This window comes from Microtus ochrogaster, chromosome 21, assembly GCF_000317375.1.
Source record: "Microtus ochrogaster isolate Prairie Vole_2 chromosome 21, MicOch1.0, whole genome shotgun sequence".
In the NCBI taxonomy this organism is placed as follows: Eukaryota; Metazoa; Chordata; class Mammalia; order Rodentia; family Cricetidae; genus Microtus; species Microtus ochrogaster.
Genome location: NC_022022.1, coordinates 2,656,662 through 2,659,060, shown reverse-complemented (window position 1 = coordinate 2,659,060; position 2,399 = coordinate 2,656,662). Strand labels below are relative to the sequence as shown.

Here is a 2,399-nt window from a genome sequence, read left to right as displayed (position 1 = left end):
AAAATAACTCTTTAATCATATGCACATACAGGATGAAGGGTAGCACCAGGCTGCCTGGCACAGTTCTGAGATCACACGGTGGGGAAGGTGGGGAATCAGAGTGAGAAGACGGAAGAGACGAAGGCAAAGGAGACACAGGGCTAGCAGTAGTCTCAGTCAGTGGACTCCAACACAGATTCACTCAGTGCAAGGTCCCAGTAGTGTTCGGCCCCATGCTTTTTGAAATGCTCACGAGCCATGTTCTCTGTCGGACACTGTTTAAACTTCATCTCTCCAAAGCTCCGGTCTTTGGCTGTACCCTAGGTGACCAGCAAAAATTTTATCTGTTTACTCATTTGAAGAGAATAACTTGCTATTAGTCTACACTACGCTTGAATTAGAAATCCTACCTCAGCATCCTAATATACCATCATGCCCAAGAGAGACAGGAATTTTAATAAGCTTTAAAAAAAAATTATTATACATATATATGCCAGAAGAGGGCACCAGATCTCCTTACAGATGGGTGTGAGCAAACATGTGGTTGCTGGGAATTGAACTCAGGACCTCTGGAAAATGAACCAGTACTCTTAACCTCTGAGTCATCTCTCCAGCCCTTAAATAAGCTTCCTAATTTACCCCCTTTCCAGCATGGGACTTGAGCTCAGAGCCTTACTCATGTCAGGCGAGCACTCTACCACTTCAACTTACTAAACTAGGACTTTTGTTTTGTTTGAGACAGGGTTTCTTTGTAGTCTTGGCTGTCCTGGAACTGACCAGCTGATATAATATTCTTTTAAAAGACCTAGTAACATTTGTGTAGCAACATGCCTTACTGAAATATGAGTCTATGATAAAATAATTATGTCATGTCTTAGATACTTGCATGATTTTATATATATATATATATATATATAAATTTTTATTGTTGTCACTACTGTTTTTAGAATCAGGGATTATTTTATTTTTTGCAGCATTGGGAATTGAACCTACAGTGTCAAGCATGTAAGGCAAGCAGTCTATACTGAGTAACATAACTAGCTTTAAGAATTCTTTCTTTTTAGCCGGGCGCACGCCTTTAATCCCAGCACTCAGGAGGCAGAGGCAGGTGGATCTCTGTGAGCTTGAGGCCAGCCTGGTCCACAAGAGCTAGTTCCAGGATAGCCTCTAAAGCTACAGAGAAACCCTGTCTCGAAAAACAAAAACAAAAAAATTCTTTTTTTTAAAGATTTATTTAAAAAAAAAATTAGGGGCTAGAGAGATGGTTCAGCAGTTAAGAGCACTGGCTGTTCTTCCAGAGCTCAATTCCCAGCAACCACATAGCGATTCACAACCATCTAGAATAGAATAGGATCTGTTGCCTTCTTCTGGATGCAGTATTCATGCAGAACACTCATACATAAAATAGAAAGAAATTAAAAACATTTTATGTTAATTATTATTTTAATTTTTTTGTTTTTTGATACAGGGTTTCTCTGCGTAATATCCCTCACTGTCCTGGAACTAGTTTTGGTTTTTTTTTAAAGATTTATTTATTTATTTATTTATTTATTTATTTATTTATTTATTTATTTATTTATTATGTATGCAACATTCTGCCTCCATGTATGACCGCACACCAGAAGAGGGCGCCAAATCTCATTACAGATGGTTGTGAGCCACCATATGGTAGCTGGGAATTGAACTCCAGACCTTTGGAAGAGCAGCCAGTGCTCTTAACCGCTGAGGCATCTCTCCAGCCCCTAGAACTAGTTTTGTAGACCAGGCTGGCCTTGAACTCACAAAGACTGGCCTGCCTCGGCCTCCCCAGTACTGGGATTCAAGGCATATGTATCATGATTTGGCAAAAATAAAATTAAATTATGAGCTGGAGAGATGGCTCAGTCAGGAGTTAAGAGCAATTGCTACTCTCACAGAGGATCCAGGTTCTGTTCCAAGCACCCATATTGTGGTCACAGCCATCTGTAACTCCAGTTTCAGGGGCTCTGACACCCTCTTCTGGCTTCTCTGTGTATTAAGGCAAGCATGTGATGTAAATACATTCAAATATACATGTAGGCAAAGCACGCATACACACACAAAAAAATCAAATTTGCTTTTTTTTTTCTTCCGAGACAGGGTTTCTCTGTAGCTTTGGAGCCTGTCCTGGAACTCCCTTTGTAGACCAGGCTGGCCTTGAACTCACAGAGATCCGCCTGCCTCTGCCTAGTGCTGGGATTCCAGGCGTGCGCCACCACCGCCTGGCCTCAAATTTGTTTTCTTTTTTGCTTTTTTTTTTTTTTGCTTTTTCGAGACAGGGTTTCTCTGTGGCTTTGGAGCCTGTCCTGGAACTAGCTCTATAGACCAGGCTGGTCTCGAACTCACAGAGATCCACCTGCCTCTGCCTCCCGAGTGCTGGGATTAAAGGCGTGCGCCACCAT

At 41.5% G+C, this 2,399-nt stretch overlaps 1 protein-coding gene across 4 annotated transcripts in view; it reads right to left on the bottom strand.

Moving 5' to 3' along the window:
- The window catches only part of Prpf3 (pre-mRNA processing factor 3), a 27,578-nt gene continuing 25,179 nt past the window's right edge, over positions 1-2,399 (bottom strand). For all 4 annotated transcript variants that reach the window (XR_003377869.1, XM_026784179.1, XM_005356958.3 and 1 more), the window contains exon 16: positions 1-299. Coding sequence is in view for 3 of the 4 variants with exons in the window: in XM_026784179.1 (XP_026639980.1) it covers positions 153-299 (147 nt within the window). In the remaining variant the exon portion in view is untranslated. The remainder of the gene's footprint in view (positions 300-2,399) is intronic.